This window comes from Anomalospiza imberbis, chromosome 4 (assembly GCF_031753505.1).
Source record: "Anomalospiza imberbis isolate Cuckoo-Finch-1a 21T00152 chromosome 4, ASM3175350v1, whole genome shotgun sequence".
Classification (NCBI taxonomy): domain Eukaryota; kingdom Metazoa; phylum Chordata; class Aves; order Passeriformes; family Viduidae; genus Anomalospiza; species Anomalospiza imberbis.
The window spans coordinates 13,550,286-13,575,552 of NC_089684.1; the positions used below are offsets into that span (position 1 = coordinate 13,550,286).

The 25,267-nt window shown below is 33.7% G+C and overlaps 1 protein-coding gene across 4 annotated transcripts in view; it reads left to right on the forward strand.

The window, feature by feature from the left end:
* The window catches only part of FSTL5 (follistatin like 5), a 383,037-nt gene that overhangs the window by 128,581 nt on the left and 229,189 nt on the right, over window positions 1-25,267 (forward strand). For all 4 annotated transcript variants that reach the window (XM_068187171.1, XM_068187170.1, XM_068187173.1 and 1 more), the window contains 2 exons: window positions 1,526-1,664; window positions 18,701-18,734. In XM_068187171.1, the coding sequence (XP_068043272.1) occupies window positions 1,542-1,664; window positions 18,701-18,734 (157 nt within the window). In that variant the 5' untranslated portion in view covers window positions 1,526-1,541. The remainder of the gene's footprint in view (window positions 1-1,525; window positions 1,665-18,700; window positions 18,735-25,267) is intronic.

The following is a 25,267-nucleotide window of genomic DNA, read 5'->3' on the forward strand; positions in this document are numbered from 1 at the left end:
TGTTTTCTGTGTTTCAAATAATTCTCTGCTTGATGTATTCTGTGCAAACTCTCCTAAGAGAGATACTTCTACTATGTATATTAGAAAAACTGGAGCACCAGAGAAAGGTAATTGAAGTGGAAACTGTTGGAAAAAGTAATGATAAATGAGATGAAATGTTAAGTTTGATTAATAGGGAGGCCCAGAATGAGATTGGGTTTGGTGGAACAAAAGGTAAGTGATGTTGAAGTAATATGGTGTATTAATGTCGAGCTTTTGTTTGAATTACAAGTCTGAAGGCAAGGCAGACTGGTAAAAATCACCTGGAATGAGGATGAAACAGACCTTTCAGTGGTTTTTCCAAGTTTGGTAGAGTAGTCCCCAAGGAAGGGTAGCAGACTTAAGTAGGATCTGTTACTGAGACTGTGAATAGAGGTAAGAGTAGAGTCCATTTACTACATGTAATATCTCCACAGGAATTAATTCTATTCAGTCTCTCTGCCTTCAGGTGACTGTGAAGACTACTGCTATGTGAGGAATGATAGGAATCAAAACCACAGTTTGTGTAACAGTATTGCCAGGAGCATGACTGTAAATGATACAGAATAATAAGTGATCCCCAATTTGTTCATATTTTATGCTCAGATGATTTCCTATAGAAAAGAAAATGTCAGGCAAGACTTGAAAATTCAGTGCACAGTCTGGGCTCTTAGGGCACACTTATGATGTTTTGTACTTATTCCTGTATATCTTGATTCTTATCAGAGGTTTCTACATTGGCAGGATAAGTGAACTAAAAGCAAAGTAGAAAGGGAAAAAAAAAACCATTCATGCATGAAAGTAGCTCATCTCTGCCCCATAATGCAGGACTAAATAATATAGACTAGCAGACTGACTTGGAGTGTCTTGAAGCAATGAAGATCAGTTGGCTGTGTTGTCTGTTTAACATGATGGTTTCAACACATTTGCTGAATATCAATAATAAATATTGCATATCTCTAAAAGGTTCTGAAACCACTTATGTAATGTATGTGTGTACATCCATTAGGAACCATGTAAGGTAATTCTCATGCCATATGTATCTATAAATCTGTAAGTATGATTATTATAAGCTTTTAGATTGTGAATAGTGCATCAAGAGAGAGATGAGAAACAAGAGACCATGTTTAAAATAAAAACCTGATGAACATGTGATTGGTGATAATTTTTTTTTCTTTCATCTGAGAAAAATTATTGCATTTTTCACCACTACTTTTCTCTTATGTTCTGTCTTTTCTTTGACTTTTCCGGGTTGTTTCCTCAGTGACTCCCTCACATGAATACTGAATAGTGATAAGAAAATTCTTGGTTCAGCACAACCGAATTGATACTGCTGTCCCAAATACTACTGCCATTTTTTCTCTTTGCTGTTGTGCCAGATGGATTGTCCTATATCTGCTATATTTATTCAATTCCACAATTGGATTATCAGTATTGTAAACTTTTATTATATGGTTTATGCTAAAGTAATATAGCATCTCTGAACTTGTACATTTTATTTTCACAGAAACAGACCTGTAAAGATGTTTATGTGGTGGTCTGCTGTTTTGCTTCTTGGATGCATTTTGCTGGGATCAGATGGGTGGCCGGTCAAGGAAGGATACAACTTTAGGCCCTATCAGCCCCTAGTAAGATTACGGCACAAGGTATGGATTATTCTCTAATAGTTCTTCCTTTTCTTCCATGGTCAAGGGATAAATTACACTCTAGCCTTGTCTTTTTTGTGTTTATTGGAGTAATGTTCAGAAATTAACTTTTTCAAAGGGAATGAGATAAGATCTGTTTTAGCTTCAAAAACTAGAAATTGGTTATATGAACTGAAACTCAGAGGAAGAGCTAAGAGAGGCTCTCTTAAAGCAGCTGTCAGCATCTGCTTAAGGCAATGACTTATCCCAGTCCTCAGTGAATTACAGTTCAAGGAGCAAACAGGGAAACTGCCCATCAAAGAAGAATGATATTGAAGTTAACTGATGAATAGAAGCTTGTTTGCAAGAGGTAGATGTTCCCAGGGCTTGCTAAATTTAGCAGTTTTGGACCATGGCAAAGTGCAGGTGTTTTCTGAGTTACATGGTTCCCATATTCAACTACTACATGCCATTCAAATTTTGCCTACCTGATGCTCCTTTGTCATGAATCCAGGACTCCCAAAACAGTTCTCAGCTAACAAATCCTGCCCTTCTTCTGGTAGCTAAAAGGGAAACTTCTGTGGGGGCTCTGTAAAACAAGGAAAAGGACTGTAATATTTCCATGGGCTGTCTAAAGTTAACATAGTTCTGATCAACATAATTCTTTCTTGACATGGTAGTCATGGGAGCAACATCCGAGGTGCCTTAAGACCTACAGTCAGGCCAACAGAGATGATAAAAAAAATTCACCCTTCTGAATTTTTGTGCTATAAGTAAAAATTCTGAATTATAGCCAGAAATTCTAAGTGTTAGTTTCTATTAATGTCTCAAGATACTGCTAGTTTTATTTCTCAGTACTTTTTTGTAAAGTGTGAAAAATATTTCTTTTTTGTCCTCAGTTTAATAAAAAGACCCAATATTATATGATTCTGTCTCGGCATATAAGGAGGAACTGACAACATGAGTTCTCAAACAAGTAAAATACTTGCCTATTAGCTAGATAATGTATGCTGTATAGATTAAATACAAAAAGTTTCTTAACATATAAGAAATAAAATCTTAAAATTATACAATTATGCACCTTGTAGGGAATGTTCTCAATCAGAATAAGACTGAATCAGGCCACAGTCAAGGAAGTAAATAACTGTATCAGCACACAGGTTTTTATGCTGAGTATTATTCAAAACTTTGTCTCATCACTTAATTTCCATTTGACAGCTGTAAGGAAACTAAAATAAAATAGCACAAGAAAAGTACATTGAAATCTAGAAGGAAGAGAGGGACTAGTGATGAAACCATGGAGTAAATCTTGTGAGAGAGAAATCACATGTGCAAAAAAACATCAACACAAAACCATGAATACTGTGAGAGCAATGAAGGACAAAATGTGGGGTATGATTAGCATTATTTCTGAGGTTAGATGGTCTTTGGTCTTAATGAATGTATGTGGAACTATTCATATGTTGCTATTTCCTTATTATACTTCTAATGTACTGATAACTCTCATAATTCTTAGAATAGACTGTCATAAACTTTTCAAGTTTAATATTGGGGAATCACGCGAAGACATATGCAAACAACATACAAATAATTAAAACTTGATATACAACATTGTATTGAAAAATATGGTGGGTTTTTCCTTAGGCAATATGTCTAGATAAAAAATGTTTTAGTGTAGTTAGGCTTTTGGTATTAGGGACATATGTTTCTAAAAAAAACACCCTAGGAATGTAAAACTTTTTCTAAAGTCAGTTTTTAAAACCAACTTTGGCACACATATGCATACTCAAAATGTAAATAATATGGTAAAAAACTTTCTGCTTCAATCAAACACTTAATAAATCAAGTGCTTAGATGAAGTTATGGCGATAGAATACTTACTGCAAACAGATGATAATGAATATATGCAGTTATATTTGCTTTGATCTGATCAGGCAATATGTATGCAAGTTTATGTGCGCAAAGATGAAAAAACAAAAAAGATTAATCTCTCTTGCTCTAATAAAGGGGAATTTATCTGACTTGAACAATAGTCCAACCAGAGCAACTTTAAATGCCAACCTGCAGGGAAAAGCAATCCTGTTGGTACTTAGGTATTATCTTGAAATAATTGTGTTCGTGGTGGAAACAGGCATTCATATCATAAAGGTTGTTTTGTTTTAAAAGGGATTATGAATGATTTCAGCTTCTCATGCATAAAAATTACAAGTAGGAATTTAGTCTGTATATATGATAATCTGAAAGCACAAGAATAGCATTTCTATGGAAAAAACTTTATAAATAGAAAAAAAAAATATGCCTAAGAAGACATTATTTTACTTTGAGCACTGGAACAGATTGCCCAGAGAGCTTGTTGAGTCTTCATCTTTGCAGGTGTTCAAGCACTGTCCGGACATGGTCTGGGACAGCCAACGTGTTGTGTGTGACCGTGCTTGAGCAGGGAGATATGACAGGGTGACCTCCAAAGGTCCTAATGTTCTTTGATTCTGTACTTCATTATAGTACACAATTATTTATAATAATGTTCATTATCGTGGCTGTTATAATGGTAATGAAGATCAAATGTTTGACTGCATTGTTTACATATTAAATATTCAAACCCAGGAAGAGAGGAGTTCTCTTGAACCAGAACTGAGAATAATTATTACAAAGCACTCCTCAAAGTTGTTTTCAGTCCCCTTCCCTTTGTTTATTTGCCACAACTTCCATTTATATGGTTATGTTAAAAAGTACTAGGCTGTGTCTGAACACCATGTGAATTTCTTGTTAAGCCAGGTAATCTTTGGTTCTTCATTTGTCAAAACACTGGAAAAGTTTGTAAGGTACTTTCCATTTGGGAGTCTTCTTGCATTGCTGCTGAAGTATTGTGAGCAATTTGTTAATACCTAGGTTCCCACCTGATATTGTTAGGAAGTATTTTTAGCATCCTAATGAATTTTCTTCTTGTAATTTGCATGTGTCTGACAGAGACCAATGTTTATGCAATGTCTTCAGTGAAGGAGTGTATGCTCTGAGATTTCCAGGTATAAACAGGCAGGTGGCAGCCAACAGAATGGCAACAGTTGGCTGCAGATTCTCTGTCAGATGCTAGGAAATACGGAATATAGCCTGTACATCCATATGTATACTCCGGAGGATGCCAACTCTGCATATCTAACTAAGACATGCGTGCACATGCCTCCTTGGCAAGCCAGGTGGTTCACATGGTTTAGGAGGGAATAATACTGGTGACAGTGCTTTGTTGTTAATGATCTCCTCACGGGTGGGGAACAGGTCAGTTTTAGTCTCAAGGGACAGTCGGTGAAGATGTAACCTAGTCCTCATCCTCTGGGCTCCTTTTACTTAGGCCCAGTGCTGAACTTGTGAGGTTAGGATAATCATGTTCCTAATAGAGCTAGCCCCTCACTGAGAGCAAGCACTGCCCTGACAGCATGGATGGGGGTGGGAGCAGAGAGAGGGAGAATCCAGGGAACTCAGAGTTCGGCTTGAGCCTCAGCCTTAGCCTTGGCCTGTGCAGGTTGTTCCATCAGAAAAGAGCTTCTGCTGTCCAGCTGAGCAGGAGTGTATGGAGGATACAGCAAAAGGGGTGTGCCAGGCTTTCACTGGCTTCTGGTGATCTCTTGATTCAGACTTCTTTCCAGACTTGTCTGATTTCATCTTGTTTTCACCAAAGGGCTAAGGGGAAGTGACTCAGCTGTGCAATCCTCACTCTTGTATGTGATATTTCTCCAGACTAAAATATTTCTTTTAACGTCCTGTAAAAAACCTGCCTCTCTTCCTTTTTTCTCTTTCCTTTCCTTTCTTACTTTTGCTATTTGCTGCTAAATTGATCTGTTCAACCCTGATTCATGTTAAATTAGCGCTCAGGACTAAGTCAGTTTAGAGGGGTTTAGGTTACATTAGAATTAGATCCAGTTTAGAAGTGTTTAAGCAATAAGGACTTTGTCTGAATTAAAAAAAAGCAAGAGAAGAATATAAGCGTCTGTTCCATGTTATTAAAAGCAAATTTGAATGCATAAGCACAGGAAAAAACCCATGTATGACGTTTAGGTTTTTGCCCACAGCTTATAAAATGTTCTCCCTCTACTAAGAACACTGGAACACCTGTAAAATATAGACAGGCTGAGTGTTCAATGATTTTATGGTCATTTAGTGTGTCATGGCCAAGAAAGAAATGCTCAGAAAGCAGTATTCTGGGATTCAAAAATAGCCTGTGCTTTCCCTGTGTTGTCTGGTCTCCAAACAACCTGAGATTTATAGCTTCACAGTGTCTATCTGGAAAATCTGTTTGCTTGCAGGATTTGAAAAGTCATAAAATTTGATCCTCTAAAATCCTATGTCCTACAGAGAGAAGGAAAAAAAAATCTATTGAAGATGAGCAGTGAATCCAGAGGACTAAGAACAAAGCTTTTCCTGTCATGTCAGTGCTGTTCTCAGCTCTAAAGTAACATGAGAATTTTCTTCCTTCTGAGGTTCCATGAGCATGGTATCTATGTCCTATACAAATTCCAGGATAAGAAGTAGCAAGACTCATTTTTTTTCCCCATTAATCACTTTTAAATATAGTCCAGAAATCTTTTGTTATTGTTGTTGTTTTCATTTTGTTTTGGTTTAATTTTTATTTTATTTTCCTTTTCTCAGGAAAGGGAGGGAATTCTGCAGTCGAATCAGATTTTTCCTGTAGGTGTTAAAAAGGCATGGGTCATTTTTAACCCCATTACAATCACTGTGCATTAATAAGCTAATATCAATTAAACATTTTATTTTTGCTGTCTCTCACTACGTGCTCAAAGCATTTTTTAAGTCTTAGGAAAGTTGCTTCTAAATTTTCCCTGTAAAGTTTCTTCTATAATCCTTCTTCCAACTAGTCAGTCACTGGGGGGTGTGGAGTGTCAAAATCTGGAATTAAGGCAAGGCTATTTCCTCCTTTCAAGATGTCTGCTGATACTTACTAGCAATGGCTGTCTATAAACTTGTAGTCAAATCAAGAGGGCCAGTCAGGGAGCGAAGGTGCATCTTAACTTCTGGGCTGAACCTTTGCTTTACCTGTCTTTTTTGTTCTTGTTACTGACCATCATCACTATGGAAAAGATTAATGTCAACAAAATATTTCGAGGGGTGGTGAGATTCACATGTATTATCTACCTTTCAATTAACAATGATTTTTTTTTTTAATATCACATGCCAGGTTGACAACAAAGAATAAAATATGACATGGTGGTATACGGAGGCAATGTAGTTATCTTCTCCAGTAGTCAGCTTGGCCTTCTCACATTGAATCCTAGGAGGAGGATTTCCAGTTACCCTCTGTATAGATTAGAAATGGGGTTTTTTTTACTGTCTCCGAGGGGATGGACCCCATGCTGGAGCAGGGAAAGGGCTTCCCTCCAGAGCAATGGCAGGAACTATGTGTGATGAACTGACCAAATCCCTCACTCCCCATCTCCCTGTGCTGCTGGAGCAGAAGAGGTAGAACTCAGGAAGGAGGGAGGAATGGGAGGAAGGTGTTTTTAAGGTCTTACTTTACTTCTTGTTATCTCTGATTTTGTTAGCAATAAATTCAGTTAATATCTCTAATTCTAAAGTCTAAAATATTTCTCTAATGTTTTGCCCATGTCAGTATTTGATGAGTGATCACTCCCAGTCCCTAACTCATGAACCTTTCATTATATTTTCTCTCTGCTGTCCACTTGTGGAGGGGAGTGACAGAGCAGCTTTGATGGGTCCTGCCATCCAGTCAGGCTCAGCCCACTGCTGTGATGTATTCCCAACTGAGGAAATGTAACACTGGTATACAGCAATAAAAGAAAGAAAGAAAACTCTGTCTTACATTGGGCTTTAGTATAAAATCAAATCACAATATTTGTGCACTATTAGACTCCTTTTAAATTGGCCCCAGTTAGATAGGCTAAATAGTAAGCTTTGCATCCATGTTTCTTTTCAATATCCATATTTTAAAGAATCCTTAATACTTTTATTCCTATACTTTGGGTGGTAGAAAAACAAGTTCAGAATAAATTATAAATAAATATAAATTGTCTCCTTTTAGGACTGGGAAAATATATCACTATTTTTAACTCTTCTTCATTGCTTACTTTTTTCTAAGTAGGTTTTCAGTTGTCATTTTGAACTGTGATAATTTTACTAAGCATGTGATATGCAGTGGGAGCACAATTTGGTATTTTTTAGATAAAATCATATTTAATTAAATAGTACTATATGTTTTTATTCTTCTCTTTTACAGTAGCCACTGTTCTGATTTTATGTTATCAAGATGTCAGGTTAAACAACCCATCTGTTCTTGTGAACCATAGCTTTTGTAATCTTGCAGTACAAATATTTGCCATCACAATAGCTAAGCAATTTCTTAGCATTTATTATCCTGATTGGTTAAAATTTTTTCATTTGAAATCTTTTCAAGGAGGCATGGTAAGAAGCATTGATCTGTGTTTATGTGTATTGGGTTTAGGTGTATTTGATTTTGCTCTCTTCAGCAGCCTTTCCTTTTGCGAATTTTCTAACTGGAAAACTGTGTGACTTCATCTCCATTGTTTATAAAATTGAAAACAAATAGCAGTAAGATAGTCCTCTTACCTCGTGAACTTACTGAAATAGGCTATGCTTACCTTAAAATGCCTTCAGTTCTGGATAAGGTGACTGTTAGATCACAGTAGTTGTTATGACATGTTATTTTTTCTCTTTTTTAATTGCTGGTAGGATCATATAAATAGTCCAGCTCAGGGCATTATATTTGTTCTTGATAACTGATTCCATGGTAAGTAATACCAGACAAGAACACTACATCCATCAGAATATTCAAATCCCTTCAACCATGAGCTAAGGGAATGTGATGTCTTTCAGATTTTTTTTCCATTATGAAGAAAACTCAAACTGCAGCATTAGTAACAACAACAAAAACCCCCAGTGTCCTTTCAAAAAATGAGGCTAAAGGATAGGATACCCATTGAAAACATTAAATGTTTTGGTATCAGTGCTTAAGCCTGACACAAAGAAAATGGAGAGCGTAACAACAGCCTAATGAAAAGATGCCTAATTACATTTTTTTTCTTATCGTTATGCATTGATACAACTACAGTTAAATAACCATAGTGTTAAGAACATGGAAGCTTAATGCCTAAAGCATAACATTCATAACAAAGCTCTCCCAAATTTACTAATAAAAAATGTTACTATTTGACTTCATTAAAACTGCTCACAGGATCATAGAATGGTTTTGCCTTGAATGTATCTTAAAGATCAGCTAGTTGCAGCTCCCCTGCCTTCTCTTCTGTGGGCTGAGGAGCCCCAAGTCTCTCAGCCTGTCTCCATAGGAGAGGTGCTTCAGTCCTCCGAGCATCTTTGTGGCTCTCCCCTGAACTCACTCCAGCAGGTCCATGTACATGTGCTGAGGGTCCCAGAGCTGAACGCAGTACTTGAGGTGAGGTCTCATGAAATACAAGAGATGAGTAAGAGATTTTTTGTTTCACTTGACACATCGTTTTTAGCTTTTATTATAGTTTTTATTTAATGTACTTCGTTAACTATGCTCAACTGCATTTAGAAAATTTATATAAATGAACAGTGTATAAACAATGCAGTATATGAACAGTACATTTATGTGAACTGGGTTTAGTAGCAATAAATATTTTTATAACATTGCATAATATTAATAGCTTAATGTTCATTGTCAGTTCTATCAAACAACTTTATGGAATTGAATTCCCCTGCTCAAGGCATTCTAACAAAATAGTATATGAAGTAAGAAAACTCTAACAAGATTATTCTGTGCCCCTTCTTCCTATGAAAACAAACCAAACAAAAATTATTGGTAATTTGTTTCATGTACTGCTTGTAACTCTGGTTATGTAACCTGGAATAAGCAGCCTATAATTCAAGTCTATTTTCTAGGGACAAGTAAGGCCTATCACTCTCTTGAGGCATCAGTGGAATTTTTATTTCACTAATGCTTCATGAAAATGCCATTACTTTCTATTACTATTACCTGAGGATTATTGTCATACATCAATGCAAGTAATAAAGCATTAATGTCTTCATAGAATGTATTCAACTTGTTGGTATGCGTGTCATTATTTAGTATTACATAATTTGATTCTACAATTCTGAAATTAATGGTAACTACGGTATTGCTGATAATTAGCGAATAAGCTGATCCCCAAAATTGTAAAGGACTAATCCCACTGCAACAGATAGTTAGTGGTACTTTTATGAAGGTCTGAGAAACCATTGCATTGGTCAGTCTGACTTTCCATATAAAGCTCACCTATTTATCTCATTGTTCCTTCATTCCTACTCTAAGTGAGGAATGAGTAAAGCATGCCTTTCAAAGAAATCACTGAAACTTCAGATATTTTCTATACCTTCATATTTTCAAAAATTTCTTTTTGTGGTTTATTATTAGCAACTAGTAAAGAACAGCGCTTACCATATGGATATATCTGTCTTGTTTTGCCACTGATTACTTCCTGTGACCTACTCCGTCATTAGGTGGAATAAATTCAAACTCATTGGTTTGGTACGAAATATTTTCAGGACATTATTTGAAGTTTATTATTCATGACAAAGTCTGTTTTATTTTTGTTTACTTGTATCAGACTAAGACAGGGAAGAAAAATAGATATCTTTTATATATATGAAGGAACTGTAATTACAAATAAAATATCATCAACTAGATTAGAAATTCAGCTTTTTACTAGATTGTTATTTCAGCTCTCTGCAACCTGTTGTTTTAATCCAATTGTTTCCAACAGGAATGCCAAGAGAAAATAACTAAAAGCTTAACAGTACATTGCCTACTACACAGTAGAAAAGCTGTAAACAATTGTTAGTATATTTGCAGAGTATATAGCTGCACTTAATAATTCATTTTGAAAAATAAGTTGAAATTCACCAATCAAATCCTGAGGTAATCCTGAGTTTTCTAAGATTCAGTAGAAGAAAATATGATCCCAATTTTACTTTCTAGTTTCCAAATATTACGTGGTAGGTAATATGATATAACCTTTCATCAAAACTCTGGTTTAAATGAATGTATTCCTCAAACATAGAGTTGAACACTTCACAAAACGGCAGTTGCAATTGATTAATATTCAAATCATGAACTTCTCTTTTGCTTTGCTACACTACCTTATCTGGCCTTATAAGATGAATGGTTGAAACAACCTGTTTGTAACCTAGAAATGTCTCAGCATACTGGTTTTAATCAATACTGGTAGATAGACTACCATTTTACCCATAATTATGTCTTAATGCAGGCTAAATATTACTTGAATTCCTGTTTTGTAAGAAGGTAATTGATGTTTATGCTCTTGTGTCTATACTCCCTAATTGTCATTCTTCCTGTAGATTTTCTCCTATCTGTACAAAAACCTGCCAAAAGGAAAAATAAGATCTGAATGTGCCTCAGACAGACTGAATAATAAAAAACAAAATACATTATGTGGTTTTAGAAAATTACACTTAAAACCACCTCTGAAATTTAGAAAGAAAAACGAATGGAGATTTTTAGGCAAATTGCTTCCATTAATGTCATTGGGAATTCTGCACTATATTGTCAGGAAATATGCTACTCTTCAGTAATTGTGAGGGTACCTGGAGCTTTAGGAACTCATGTAAAGGGGAAGGTAATAGAATGCCCATTAAATACTGTATCCTAAAATTTCCATGGATAATTTACTACGCTAAAGTGTTGCTTCTTGGAGATCTCTTTCCCTCTTCTTTGCCTATTCAAATCTAGAGTGTTCTCAGATAATTGCAAAATAAATATATATATACATACTGAATGTGATTCTGAGCTATATCAGATAAGTATATTCCTCTGCAGCACCTCACAGACTGTCCTGTGTTAGTGCATTTCTTTCTTGGTAGTCTTGAAAAAACTACATCTTATGCTTTCTATGCGTGGGGAAATAATACTAAACTAAGTGTCTGAGCATATAAAGTTTAATGCAAAATATGCACAAATAGCAGTAATTACTTCTGTAAAGTCTTTATTTATGTAGCTCCTCCAACTTAGCTAAAGGAGAGCTGTAGCTTGGATTTAGCTACATAAATTGGCTTGAAAAATCTTCAGTATATAAGTGGTTTTGTTCACAGTAGTACATGTTTTAATGCAAAAGTATACACTTCTGCTGCTGCTTAAACCATGTATTAGGCATCTAAATGCTTAAAGCATTGTAAAAACAGCAATGCTGCACAGCAATATAAAATCAATAGAATGTTTTTCTATCACGTGCTGTGAAACTGCTGCTAAATTTTAAATGTATTTGGTCTGTCATCAAAGAACAAAGTATGAAGACATCATTAAAGAAGCTATAGTTAACACTCTATTTCTGTAAGAGTGAACTGCCTAAGAAATCTATGCAGAGTAATGTTCTGTGCATGTTCTATTGGGATTTTTTTCCCTAAGTTAAGCTCAGAACTGTGACCAGTTCTAGGACAATTGATGATAATGAGGTGTATGGATAGAAGGGTAACAGCCAATGGAAGAATTAATCCTTAAAGTCAGCATGTAGATTTTATTAGATTTTTTTTTCATTGTGGAAAAAATGACAAGATTTGGAAAACAGGCCTTTCTCTGCTTCAGTAAAATGAAGGAATATATATTTGGCCTTTCATTGGGCTTGTAGGATCATTCAGATTCCTCATCAATAAAGTATTACATGGGAAACAAACAAAAAAAATTACAGTACTACTAAACTGCAACGATTTAGTGAAATAAGAATCCTTGAAATTAAAACCCTAAACTACTACTCAGCTGCCTTTCAACTGCAAGAGTAATCAGGGCTTATAGGTCCTATAGGGTGCTTATTTGTCTTGAGAGCTACCTGCAGCCTGCTATAGGCAGGTCTTTTTCCACTAGCATTGTTTTGGAAATGTGTGTATATGGATTGTGAACAATCCTACCAGAAGGAATTGTTTCTTTGAAAATGTACTAATCTGACTGACTCTGCCTATTTTAAAAATGAAATGTTATTTCGTAGAATGCAATGCATGGTGTATACATTTGGTATAAACAGCGTTACTGTGTCATTAGCAGGAAGCTGCTTCAATTCAGTTGGTACAGAAGAAACACTAGGATTTAGACAGTAACTTTAGCCCAGAACTGTTTCACCTTGTGGGTAAAGGCTTTGCTCTACTTTGCATGATCCAAGGCTGCCTTTAAGAATAATATATGCCCTTGTAACCATCTAGGTTATTTACTTTTATGTCAGACAGGCCTGAATTGGAAAACCTGAGGATCTTTGTGTAGAACTTCTTCTGTCCACTTTCCATCCATAGAAATCACATAATTTATTGAAGCCTGGTCTAGAGATAGTTTTCCTTCAGAGTATGTAGACATAGACAAGATGATGTTGAACTTTTTCATATCTTTATTTCTTCTCTGCTTCCTCTTTGCTTTTAAATGATTGTAATCTGCATGCAGAGAGGAACAACTACTTCAAACTCACCTTCCTGGGTCTACCATGATTGTTCTTTATGTTCCTCAGGGACCTAAATCAGCAAACCAAGAACCAAATCAGTGTATTTCACAATTTACCCTTCTCATCTCTGTGATTGGGGTTTTCTTGGTTTGGTTTTGGTTTTAATGACAATCATTTCGCTCTTGTATCAAGGCTCCCCAGATATTGTTGGGTTGCTTTCATTTAGATTCATGAATTCACGACTTCATCATGGTTTCTCCACAGGCCTGTAAGGCTTACTCTTAACACTGTAATATTTGGTTATATTCCTGGGAACACCATTAATTCTGAGCACTTCAACAGCTTTATATATTACCTTATTTTTGCCTAGCAACCTTGCTTCACATCTTGTTTCCTTCACACAATCTTATATTCACATGATGCCTTAATCAATACAAGAACAACCTGTGGCATATTATTTTCTCAGAATTTGCTTCTATAAACGGTGGCAATCTCTAAGAAGACTGGGCTGTGTATGCAGAATACCAGCCCAAGAATCCTGCTGCAAACATTAAACTAAAAAGCCTTCTGCAGTAAATAGCATTCTGACAAGAGCAAGAGGAAAATGGTTCACTTTTTGCACATTCTTTCTTCCTTACCATAGTAAGCAAGGCCTTGCTTACTGCTGCTTAACAGAACAGCTTTACAAATGTAAATGTCATTGCTTCTGCTTTGCATGCATTTTTAGTTTAAATTGCAATTGTACTGCTGTTGCTAAGAGTCTGCTGAAGTCTGATTCTATAAAACTTCTTTGAAACACAAATGTTCAGCCTAATGTCATTGATCAAATTGGGTCTGAGAATAGTTTACCAGATTGCTTTGTGCAGTATGTGTGCTTGTACTCCCTGGCTGTGACCATGCTGCTATTTCAGCCATGAATAAAAGCTTTCTGTACATTTGTAATTCAGAATTCTTGTAATTAAAGTTGTTGTATTAATGTAAGTGAATATATTAATAATTCAGCTACTATAGCTTGTACATGTTTTAACAGTAATAACTACTCTGGTACCTCTCTTAGTGAAATATTTTCTTTAATAACAAAGATCCTATTATTATTATTATTACTATTATTATCTATGAAGTACCCCTACTGAAGAATTAGCCATAAAGATAATGAACACAAAACTGATTTTCTGCATTTTAACTGTATTTTATTCTATGTCTAATGGTAACTTCTCATTATGAAATGTTAGAAAAGCAAGTAATTTTACACTTCCTTTTTCATCAGCTTCTGTAATTAATGGTGTATGTTTATTAAATTATTTAAATTTTTGTCACATGTCAAAAACAATCTACCATATGCTTTACACTAATTAGTACTTTGTTTATTTTAGGAATTTGATTAATTCAGCAGCTACTTTTTAAATAGAGCCAGCATAGCAAAGGAGGCTTTGTCTGACTTTTTCAAAGGCAAAATAAGGCTCCTCTTCTTTATCAGTGGCCCACTCTGGCAGACACATACCCAGATCCTCAGCAGATTATTCAGCAAGAGCCATAAGTGGGGTTCTGTATGAAATACAGTTATGTAGTTTGTCTTTTAAAAAACATAGAATTAAGTGGCAGTCAGAATGCTTCTATGTGCAACATCCAAGGTTTATAAACAGTAATTTCCTTTCAAAAAGAAAAAAAAAACCAAACAAAATTCACATGATATATATTTAAATGAGGCTAAGAAATGAGCTTTACTTTTTCTTAAGTGTTTGGTGTATTTGCTTAGTCCTAGAATGTCATCTACCTTTACAGATCACCTCAGGTCTTTCATATAAATAGCTTTTTACCTTCTTGATAAATTAAGAGTCCCTTTGATCATCCTTCTCTACACCCCTTGTTGCTAATGTGAAGCTCTTCTAAATAAAACTTGGTACTATGCCACCTTTATTTAGCAAATGTGACATTTCTGAATAATGATGATATCAAAATGTTTTAAGAGATGCTGATAGTGTTTGTGTAATAAGACAAAAAAGAAAAATAGCACTAGAAAATGAGCTTTTATATCTTGGAAAAACATTTGTGTATATTTAAATAAGTTTCTTTGCAGAGACTCATTTGATTTATTTTGGAAATAGTTTATAACTTATGATTTGTGACAATAGTAATTTTTATGGTCAACCAGCTGTGATCTTTTTCAGTTCACAAACATAACAGAAAATTTGACATTGTCTTCATGAAAAGTTTACTTTAAATTCAGACTTTTGGGCATTCAGGAAAGGTTTCTTTACAGTTCTAATATGTTCTGCATTGATACATTTCATCAGGCTGTTACACTGTAATGCAACACAAAGCCATAAAATGCCATTCAACCTGTCTGATTAATTTGTTTGGAAAGTGTTAAATTCAAAAGTATTTTGCTATATTGAAGCTGATAAAAAATATCCTAGAATGCAAAATGGTTAGCTCTGTTTACAGATGGCTCATATCAATAGTACTGTATTTCATGTACAATATACAATGAACTACAATATAGTATTGTAGTTCATGTAAACATTCTAGACTTATAGATCCAGAATGATTGCATGAATGAAAATATATATATATGTGTGTGTGTGTGTATATATATATATATATATATATATATATATATATATATATAAAATTTATTTTAAAATTTATTTATATATAGTTTTTTATTGTTAACACGTTGGGTAAAAATATTTTGTTTATATATCATAATGCAGTACAGGAGAAAAATAACAGAAATATGTGTAATAGTGGGTTTATAAAGTCCTCCACACACGTGTTTATACAGAAGTATGTTTTACTTAATACTGTGATGCTTACATATTTGCATATTTTCTAATAGTATGTGGGTAGAATTTTGTTGTTTTCAGACCAACAAGCATTAACATCCTAGCACACTGCACAAATGCAGGTGGAAATAAATGTCATTGTGAACAATTTATTCATTATGAACCATACTGAAAGTTTCAATAGTTCATTTACCTCTCTCACATTCCAAGACCCTGAAAAATTTGTTTATTTATTTGTGTGTTTCCCATGAGGACAAGCAGTTCCTATTTCCCTGAGCATCTGAAATCAGTTTTTCTAATTTACAGATGCTTTTAACGTTGAGTCGCTAGCATAATTCATTACTTACTGATTTTCTACAGAAAATATTTCTCATAATTTATCTTTCAGTATTAAGGAGGAATCGGTATTTAATTCATCCTCAGTATAAACTTATGTGCATTTTTTATCTCTGTGTTTTCTGTTGAAAAGTCTTATCTAGCAAGATTTCTCCAGGCAGAAAACTATTTTCTGAGTTCAGAGACGTTACACCTAGTTAATCACTGTTTAATTTTGAAAGAACTTGAGGCATAGAGACTTTTTATGTGGGTGCTCTTTGCTGCTACCAAGCACCTTGGCCCAAGGAATATCACATTGAGTCTGGTCTATTTTCTGCTAAGAAAGTATTTTCTTTCTAGTTTGAATGGCAGCTTAAACTTAAAATTTGAGTATTTTGAGAAAGCTAAACCATAAAAATTTGCTCCAAAATCTTCAGCTGAAATTAAAGAAAATAAAGTTATTAGAAAAAAAAGGTCTGAAAAGATCTTTTTTCAGTTAATGCCTCCTTTTCTTGAAATCTTAAAAAATTTCATAAAAAAACCTGGCAATATGTTTTTTTTTTTAATTTTAAAATTTCTTCTAAATCCTTTCATTTCTACTCTAAACTTTGCCAAGTTTGTTGAATTCTCTTCTTCCTAAAAAGTAATTCTCATCCTAATTTGTGTTTCTCTTCTCCTTTGATAGCAATATTTGACTTTTAATGTTACTTTGCTGCAAGGCTACTCTGATCTAGTGATCAGTTATTGGATTAAGTCTTTAGAATCTATTGCAGTTTTGTTGGCAAAAAAACTTCATTCTTTTGATTTCAAACTAAAGAAGGGAGAAAAGACTAGTGAGTTTTGTGGAACTGAACAGTGTCTGTGGAGCCCGTAAAATTGCACTATCTGAAATGCTAACACAACTTGGCTACATATTGACTCTCAATCTTAGTGGTTGGTTGATTTTTTAATAAGCAGAGACTTCTTATCATGAACAAGATTCCTCTGAGTTTACACTGTCTTATTAAAGGCTAAATTTCACTGCATGACTTCTAAAGATATATAAAATAAAAACTACAAGCAAGTTTTCCTTTAGAAGACTAGAAGAAAGTACTAGACAGATCCTCTAAACCAAATACTGACTGTAGTGTAAAATGAAATGTGAAAGAAATTCAGTAATACTAAAACTACTGCTTTAAATTTAGTATAGCATGAAAATCAGAATCACACCAAAATTGATTCTGGTAAATTCAGCACATCATATCCAGTATTTCAGGAAATACCATTTGTTGTGTTTAGGAAATACTAAAAATGTATCTCTAGTACATCACATTTTACTGATACTGATTTTTTTCTTCTTTTTTTCTTTTTTTTTTTTTTTTCATAATATCTTGCTAGTGCTTCTATTGTAGTCATGGAGAAATTTGAAAACATATTTTCCAGATACATACAAGTTTTGACATGCTTTTTTGTTTGAAAAGAAACAAGAAAAGAGTCATTGATTTAGATTTGTAAAATTAGGTTACAGGGAACAACAAAAATATTGCATCACTAGCCATATTATTTATTTCTTCACAAAATTAAAAATGTTGGAACAATATGTTTTATTTGTTTGAAGATAAGATGGCCTTGTTCTTAAGTTAATGGTAACTAAATATTTCCATGTCCCTGTGAGGTAGAAAATATTACCAGATATACTGTTAAAGGACATATGTATTGGTGTAGAAGTATTAGCTTCTTTCTATAGCTTTCTATGTACAGTGAGAATGCTTTTAAGACTAAATGAACCTGTTATGAGCACAGTAATAAATCCTTGGTGTATATAGGTAAAGTAAAACAGTGCAATTAGTACTGAAGGGTAATCAGTGCACTCTCTTTATTATCAAAAGCTAAAATGCTTAAAAATGCTCATTAAAATTGCAGCAAAAGAAAAAAAGATATGTAATTTCCTTTTTTCTTAAAATTATAAAAGAAAAGCTATCTTGTAAGGGAAAAAATTTAAAGTGTTTTGCATTTAGCCTAATCCTCATGCTATTTTTACTGCCATAAATTTATATAGCAGCAAATATTTCAAGAATTTCAATACTCAAAATAAAGAGCATCTTTTTTAGCAAATATTGTGTAAAATCAAAGTTTGAAATTGTGGGGATAGATTACTGCCTTGATTAAATTGTCATGCTTCAAAATTACATGATGGGATAAGTCTGAGTTTTACTGGGACTTGTGCAGTTGAATTATGAGCATCTCCCAAGACAGAGGTCAAGTGAGAGAGAGGGCATGGCCCCATTGGGTAATGTGTTCCAGCACTTAATCCCAGACATTTTGGGAGGAAAAAAACCTGTGAAAAATGCTAAGGGAGTTTAAAAATGGGTTATATAGGACTCTTTAGGCATCAGGGAAATTGTAGTTGATTTTACTTTGGAGAAGGATGGAGGAGAAACTACACTGTCTCACTTGGATCATGTATGTCTATGATTTTATGATTTTTGTGATAACTGATTCTGCAATTAATACATTTTTCTGCTCTTAATTGCAGCAGGAAAAGAATCATGAAATCTCAAGAAATAGAGGTAAGTGTCAATTATTTTCAAATTATGGACATTCTTATAATTATCACAAATGCAACATACATTTTTGGTAAAAAAGCATCCAGATGGATTGTTTGCCAAGTATTTTAGTATTTTGAATGACAAATATATATTTAGGAAGGGGGTTGAAATTTAGAAAGTAAATGTATTAGCTACTACTTTTGGAACTCTGAGATTAACAGCACTGCTGCACTCTGGATGGGATGGGCTGCACAGTTTCTCACTAAGTTCGTGTCCTTGACTGTGGCTGGTTATGATCCTTCCATAAAACATCACTATCATCAACTGAGCTTCTTCCTTTCCATTCAGTAAATCTGAAACTGGTTGTGATTCCAGTTTGTGCACAAATTAATCATTTCCTTAATAGGTTGCCTTGCAAAACAACTGTTGTGGGTGGTTTTTGCATGCAATTTACATTTTCACTGCACCTTACTCTGTGGATAAGCACAATGTGAAATAGAATATCCAGGTTAAAGAAACCACCTTTTATCAAGGATATGAAGACTTCCAAAACTCAAATGTGGATTTCACACCTTTTTTTTTCCCTAAAATAAAGTCTGTTAAGAGACAGAACATCCAAACCTCTTCATTAAAAATTGCTAAGCAAGCAATGAAAAACAAAATTGCCAATGGTGGCAAAGCTTGTTCTCTTGATGTTTTAGATTTTATAGAGATAGGATATGAAATACTTTAAAAGGGAAACAAAGGGAGGATAGGAGAAAGAGTGCCAGTTAAATGTTACAAAGAGAGGAGGAAATTAAGTGACAAACCAACTTATATCTTTTTTATTACCTTAGAAAGAAATGTGTAATCATATAACCTGAGTTAGCTGTTCTTAATTCAGTTATTTATGTATCACAGTACTCATTCATCTCAATTTTCTTGCTTTCTCTCACATGGAGGATAAACACAAGCATCTAAAGGCAAGCTAAAGCTGATGGTTGATTGGAGTTGTGTCAGGACAATTACATTGTTTATGATGATGTGATAATTTACATCATCTGAAGGACCTATGGTCCTTCATTTGAAGAGTGTGCATACGAAAAATGATTGAACCAAAAAATTCCCTTTATTTTCAACCCATTTGTGATTTATAATTTTCTTTTCAGAGGTAATACAATATAAAGGTGAATCTTCTCTAGATGTATCCATGATGTATTGTTCAAAATGCTTTCCTGTCTTATGACTTAATACAAATTATAAAAAGACTGTGACAACTCAGATTAGATTACAGGAATAAATTATTTGTGAATGCTGAAGGATTCTGAAATGGGCCATTCTTTGTGGATTTTTATGATTTATGTCAGTTATATATGATGTTTGACAGTCTTTCTCACACAACCCACCCCATGCTGTTGCCAGGTGGTAATCATGGTATGTATGTGAGCAACAAGTAAAAGTAGGAACAAAGTAATGAGCAGGATGGGAGTGCCCATTTTATTAATTAGATGTTAATTTAGTGAACTAACTATGGAAACAATTTTTAAAGGATTGTAAAGTGTTGTCCACACCTTCAACCCAAGGAACCCATTAAACTCTACTTGAAGGGTGATAACAATTTTCCCCAGCTAGGAAGTGGTATTGGTGCTGAGCTGCTCAAAATTTGTTGTGATTGTATCTGTAACATCACTTGAGGGAATATTTAACCTACTAAACTTCCTGCAAGATATGTTTGTCTCTGCCTAAACTGACAATTCAACTTAGAAGATTTCAGTGGTTTGGAAGAGTAATTATGCACAGAGTAGTCTTTGAAACATATATGTATCTACAGATATACTTCATTGCATAATGCTATTTTGAGGTGAGTTTATTAATGGGTTTTTCTGTGGTGTTCTCTTTTCATATTCTTTAAATTTATTTGTTTTCACATGTTCTTTATCCATCTAATTGCAAAGTTTCAGAAAGATATTTTTATTTCATTTACAGTATATAAAATCTTAAAACTCTTTCTACTTAAAATAGTGGTTGGTTCAGATGAAAGAAGGCCAAATTAATGTTTCAGCATAAGCATTTTTGTCTTGTCAATGAGTAACTGCAGTTCACATGCAATATCTAAATGTTTTGTGCTCTGCATATGTTCTTCTGATAAGGTAGGTAAAAATAGGTAAATTTTCCTCAAGTTCTTGGGATGGGTTTCTAACAATATTCCTTACATTCTACATGTTTCAGCCACTACATATTGTAAAAGGAGAAAAAGTTTTCTGTGGTTTCTTAACAGTTCTGGTGCTTTCAGAAGCAATGTTTTCTTCTTAATTCAGAAGGGAATTCCAGTTCATCCTTACCAAGTGAAATGCTGATGTCTCTGTTGTGTCTTATAACTTTAGTTGAAGTCAGTAGTTCAGTATCGAATTTTTATTAATAATTTCATTAGTTTGTACTTTTAAGAGGGGAGGATATTGCAGCAGAATTCAAGTCAAATGCTTTTTGACTTCAGCAGGATCAATATATTAGTATGAAGGAGCATTCTGTATCTTCTATTACATAATAAATAGCTATTAATTTTTCATTTTACCTAATTTATAAAAAATTGCTATAAAATACATCTGATTCCTATTTTTATTTTAGTAAGTATGTTTTTTGTATTGTTCTGTAGTGGGTTTTTTTTACCCCCTGATACATTTCTGACCTGCTTGTTTTTCCCATCTGTTACTTCTGTTTTCAGCCTCTAAGTCAATCACACCAGAATAGAAGCCAATACTCAAACACACCCTGTTCTGACACTAGTCTCATCTCTTTTTGATATGTGATATTCTTTTTCTTGTTTTACTTAACAGGTAACAGATCTTTTTGTATACTGTTGGAGAAAAGCAACACTGCTTTTATGGAAAACACTATGTTAAGATTTTACAGTTTTAATGTATGTTGGCAAACTTCCTTATGCTTCCGAGAATTTTTTGTATGTGAAAAGGATTATCACCAGGGCAAAATACAAATGAAATTAGTTTTATAACACTTCTGTAATATGAAAGAAATAACAAGGCAATTACCAACTAAACCTTGCTAACTTTTAATTGCTGGCCTGAAGTCACATTTGACCTTCCTGACCTTTCTTTTCCAGTGTTAACTCCTTCAGACAAAAAAAATATTTTATATCCAAACCTATAGTGGAAGATAAAATAGATATTTTTTATGATGATTTGGAAACATCAGAAATTGTGTTACATTTAAGAAATGTGAAAAATTTTCTTCCCAGCCTATGCTTCACTTTGGAGATACTAATATGCTTTCAATAAATAACATTCTAAACTTTTAAGTAGAAATACTTTCTAACAACTATTTGCCAAACCTGAAAGACATCTCAATTCCTTTCCACAGAAAAAACACTGGCACACAGGAAATGACGAGCCACAAAAGTATTTCATTTAACTAGTAGCATTCCAGATCAGTCCCTAAGCTTAGTCATAGTTTGAATTACAGTGCAATATTTTTTTTTTGAGTATTAAAAATTTTATTTCAATATAGAGAAATAATGTGTAATATCTTTCTGAAAAAACCATGAGCAAAATCAGAAAAATGTCTGAATTTAGGCTGAGAGTAAGGTGGTTGTTGTGTTGATATTGATTAATGATACAATAGTATAACTTTGCCTAATAGTTTTAGTAACTTAAAGAACACCTTTTCGAAAGATAGAAAAAGTGCTTCACTTAAGATTTGGAAAATATGCACTTTTCATAACATTTTCAGAATGCACATGCAAATAATTTTAATTATATTAATTTGAATAATTTTTTACTTTAGTTAAGAGCACCTGTATTGGTGTAGTATACCAGATGTGTAGGATGCTTTTAAAATGTTTGCTAGCTACTATTGATCTTAGCTTTGAACATCACTAACACTAAAAATTAAACCATTTAGAGAATTTTGACTGACATAATTTTAATTACAACTTGAGTTTCTAATTGTACTCAATGCTTCTCACTTTATGCTTACCTTAATAATCTGAATGTAAAACCATTACTGACTCACGGATTAGTTTCAAAAACATAATTATATATGATTATGAACATATTGCCAGAATCCTCTGATATCATTAACAAACATCTGTTCCTTTTATAATCTTTAGCTACCAAAATTAGAGAGGAAGTCATATAGGCATCACCTGCATATCTTACTTGCTTTTTCCTGTTAATAGTTAGCATACCTTCACAACATTCCTGGTCTTTTCTGAAATCCCAGATTGGTGTAATCTTTTTCTATACACTGATGAATGTAACACAAGAAGAAATGCAAAAAAGCTTAAGAAATTTCAAAATTTAGAGAATTTAAGGGACAAAATCAGTAAGGCCTTATTTGAATAATAACTTGTAAAAGTGAAATTGTGTCTGGAGATACTCTCAAATGCCAGAGGGTGAACAAACTGTTAGACCTATTCTGCAATATATCTGGCTGTTATTACTTTTGGTAATGGACAAAGCTATGCATGTTCTGATGCAGAATACATGATACCAACATCCATTGTCATGTTAAAACCATTAACTGTGGCAAAAAAAAAAAAAAAAAAATTCTGTGATGTGTCCAGTGATTCAGTTTGTCTACTCAAGCAAATTATTCTTAATTCATTTTTCAACAGACCTCTATTAATTCTGTGTGGTTAGAATCTGAACTGCAATCCTCCTGGACTGAACTGATGAATGTTTTAGTTTCTTATGCTCTGGTAGCTTCTCTACCAGATCAGTACATTTCAGAAAACAATGCAGTATTCTAGAGAATACGTGTAGCAGCAAAATGTTGGTAAATGTTTATCCGATCAGATCTACAGTGTTTGTTCTGAAGTTCTTTTCTTTGTCTTTATGTTCCAATTTACCTGAGTGAATAAACTTTGAAGAGTTGGTAGGAAGATTTTTGAATTAAGTATGCAAAATCCTATCCCCTTTATCTGCTTTGTTCTCCTGCAAAGCCTGGTCAACTGAAACTCAAATCTCTTTGTTACTTAAGAATTGTCATAAGAAATGGAGTTCTGTTTAACACCTGAATAATTCTCTTTTCCCTTTCTTACTGAAGACCTACAGACACAGTGTTATTAACTGAATATTTTGGAGCGATCTTTCTTTATTATTATATTGGAATGGCTTTATCATGATTAACATTTATGGAAATTATAATGTTAAGGTCTGAATCAATTCAGAGTCAGATTATGAAATGTATTTAAGAGAAACAAATTTCTTCATGTGTGAAAAGCATTTTAGTATGACAGTTAATCTTAAAATTTATTTTTCAGCAGAATTGAAGCTCATTTTGAAAAAGTAAAGTGTGTGAATCGGTGTCAGATATCAGTTCTAGGTGATATCTTTGATAACAGTGTGATTACCTGGCATAGAAAGTATACACTAAGAGCAAGGTCTCTACTGTATATACAGATTTATGAAAATGTTATCTTATTTCTTTTAAACAAAGCGTTATTTGACAGTGCTGAAATCCAGTTTTGATATCTGTCAATGCAGCACAGTATAGCAACCTAGCGAGACCTGATACCAGTGTAAAGCCATGGACATAAACAGCGTAAATTGCACGAATATGGCCCCACCAGTTGTTATCTTGAGGTAAACACACTTTATCTTAGTCAAGAAAATAATTTAAAAGGCTAAAGTAATAACAAGTGAATAAAACATAGTGCATATATTTTAGAGAATTGTAGCATTTACCTTAAGATAAATTCTAGACCTACATCCCATACTAGTGAAAAATTGCCTGCAGTTTTATTGTGTTAGTGTCAGGGGAGGAGCAGTATCACATGGAATTTCTTGAGTGTTTTGTTACAAATTTTGTCTGCATTTTCACAGAGGAGTTATTTCCAACTTTACACTGATGGGTGCAAAGTTTCCAAGTTCGTTTTTGCTATGATACTAAAAAATTTTGTTAAATTATACAGAAATTCTCAGCTGTCAGTGTATGTACAAAAAAAATCAGTTGGAATAATCAGATGCATCTTTAATTTTTCTTAAATGCATATCCATTATTTCTGCCACTTTTTAAAACTATATGGGGGATGCACATATATTCTGATAATGACTACAGAGATAACTACTGATACTTATTATGTATAATTATAATATGTATTATATGATAATTTATATATAAATGATCTTATATGTGTTATATAATAATGTATATATAATGATAGTGGAGAAAATATGAAAGCAAAAATATTCTACAACTGTATCTATTGCATTCATAAAAAGATGAAATTCTTTGTGCCTGACTTGTCAGCAGCTTCAGGAATTATACATGTAAAGAATTTCTTTCTTTGGCTTTTCTTTACAGCAGGAAAATGTACATCTGAGTTTGGTTTTCTTCTCATATGTAATATTCATGACATTCAGAAATTTGGAAGGGAAAAATATGGTCTATGTCAAAATTCCAGGCAAGAACTCTTCTCCAATATGATATATCTATTCCAACAAGAGATACAATGGTTATTTCTGCATGTAGTAGCAGTGTAGAGCTAACATAAGACATTGGTATCCTTGTTTTGTTTTTTAAAAAATGTCATCCATATCCTCATAAAATTTAAGTTG